We start from the raw sequence: 2,040 nt of genomic DNA, 5'->3' as shown, positions 1-2,040 counted from the left end.
GCCCGCACCAATCAACCACACCGCCCTGTGGCCCAACATTTCGACTCCCCCTCCCACTCTGCCGAGGACATGGAGGTCCTGGGCCTATCTTCTTTTCTACCTATCCACTTCACCCTCCCCTCCCCAACCTATCACCTTCATCCCCTCCCCCCCCCACCTCTTGTACTCTATGCTACTTTCTCCCCACTCCCACCCTCTTCTCACTTATCTCTCCACCCTTCAGGCTCTGCCTGTATTCCTGATGAAGGGCTTTTGCCCGAAACATCAATTTTACTGTTCCTCGGATGCTGCCTGAACTGCTGTGCTCTTCCAGCACCACTAATCCAGAATCTGGTTTCCAGCATCTGCAGTCATTGTTTTTACCTTTAAAACCTGGTAGTCAACCTAGCTAATTTACTCTGGGTAATTTTCACTGCACACTTACTGAAACAAATTGCAAAGTTATGATCTGGGCTGCCTGCTTAAGAATATTTTGAGTGGTCTGCCTTAATCCACAACAATATATTTTTCCATTTTGTTTTTCCAAGTTATATTGTCAGATACTCGATATTAACGTTTTGCACTGTACTAATTTGATTTACATCATATTTATGTTCTTTTATATTATCTTACAGAAATTTTATTATTGTCAGTATTGCCTAGCTATTCCATTACTGAACTGTTCACATATATACCCTGTTTCTGGATACAATTGAGAATCTTCCTACATTAGGTTTTTCATATAATGGGTTAAATAGGAACCTTGTGTACATTTTAGGAACTTTATTCTTATCCCTTTTAACAATCCTTTATTTGTTCAATTAATGTTAAGGTATTGACAATTATTCTTTTCTTTCTCAATTCACTAATTTGTCAGAATAATATTTGCCAGATGTTGCAGGGTATTTGTCCAATGTGTATTTGAGCCATGCACATCAAAATGATTCCACATTTAATTCCCAGTTCATGCTGGGTTAGCTGATGTTAGGTACATGACTTTAGGGTAGGGGAGCACAATTGATGGCAATGCCATGGGTTTAGTCAAAATTGCCATTTGGCATCATAATAAAAGTATATCACATACTATTTCATGGAACCAAGTGATCATTTAGCCTAAAAACTTTAGATTATTCAATCATACCCTGAGCAATAGTCTGAGAACTCAGTCAACCTCAGAATTAATTGTTCACCATGTATCCAGCTATTGATCTTCAACAGTGACTGACAGCTTACCTGAATGATTATTGGGAGCTTGGGGTTTCTCCTGTAAAAAATGGCATTGGTATCAAATTGAGGATTCAGCGTGTCTTCAAAAATAGCTGTAGAGATTTTGTGATGTTCACATTTAAAAACCGCATATGCATCTGCTCCTGTAATATGCCAAGAAATAGATCCAATTAGTTTTACATCCTATTACATGAAAACGATTAAGTAAAACTTGCACTGTAAAATAAAGACATATTATTGAATTATGATGAAAAGGGGAGTGTGAACATTATAAGAACAAAGTCACTTATTGTTTTTCAACTTGCATTCCAAGATTTCAACAGGTTTAAACAAGGTATATAATTGTCATGCTTCCGGATTTCTGACTGTTTGCTTAGGAAAGGACTTTTGAGTTACTTAGGTTAAAATTATTAGGTGTTGAAACCAGTTAATAAGATATTGCATTTATTACACCCAATAGAACAATACAGCACAGAACATGCCCTTCGGCCCACGATGTTGTGCCGAACATTTGTCCTAGCTTAAGCACTATCCATGTACCTATCCAATTGCCGCTTAAAGGTCCCCAATAATTCTGACTCTGCCACTCCCACAGGCAGCGTATTCCATGCCCCCACCATTCTCTGGGTAAAGAACCTATCCCTGACATCCCCCCTATACCTCCACCCTTAACCTTAAATTTATGTCCCATTGTAACACTCTGTTGTACCCGGGGAAAAAGTCTCTGACTGTCTACTCTATCTATTCCCCTGATCATCTTATAAACCTCTATCAAGTCACCCCTCATCCTTCGCCGTTCCAACGAGAAAAGGCCTAGCACGCTCAACCTATCCT

At 39.3% G+C, this 2,040-nt stretch overlaps 1 protein-coding gene across 4 annotated transcripts in view; it reads right to left on the bottom strand.

Moving 5' to 3' along the window:
• LOC122557343 (calpain-5-like) overlaps window positions 1–2,040 on the bottom strand; it is a 158,666-nt gene that overhangs the window by 15,500 nt on the left and 141,126 nt on the right. For all 4 annotated transcript variants that reach the window (XM_043704950.1, XM_043704953.1, XM_043704951.1 and 1 more), the window contains one exon: window positions 1,213–1,349. In XM_043704950.1, coding sequence (XP_043560885.1) covers window positions 1,213–1,349 — 137 coding nt within the window. The remainder of the gene's footprint in view (window positions 1–1,212; window positions 1,350–2,040) is intronic.

This window comes from Chiloscyllium plagiosum, chromosome 15 (genome assembly GCF_004010195.1).
Source record: "Chiloscyllium plagiosum isolate BGI_BamShark_2017 chromosome 15, ASM401019v2, whole genome shotgun sequence".
NCBI lineage: Eukaryota > Metazoa > Chordata > Chondrichthyes > Orectolobiformes > Hemiscylliidae > Chiloscyllium > Chiloscyllium plagiosum.
Note: the sequence above shows the minus strand (reverse complement) of the source record. Positions and strands in the feature narration are given on the sequence as shown.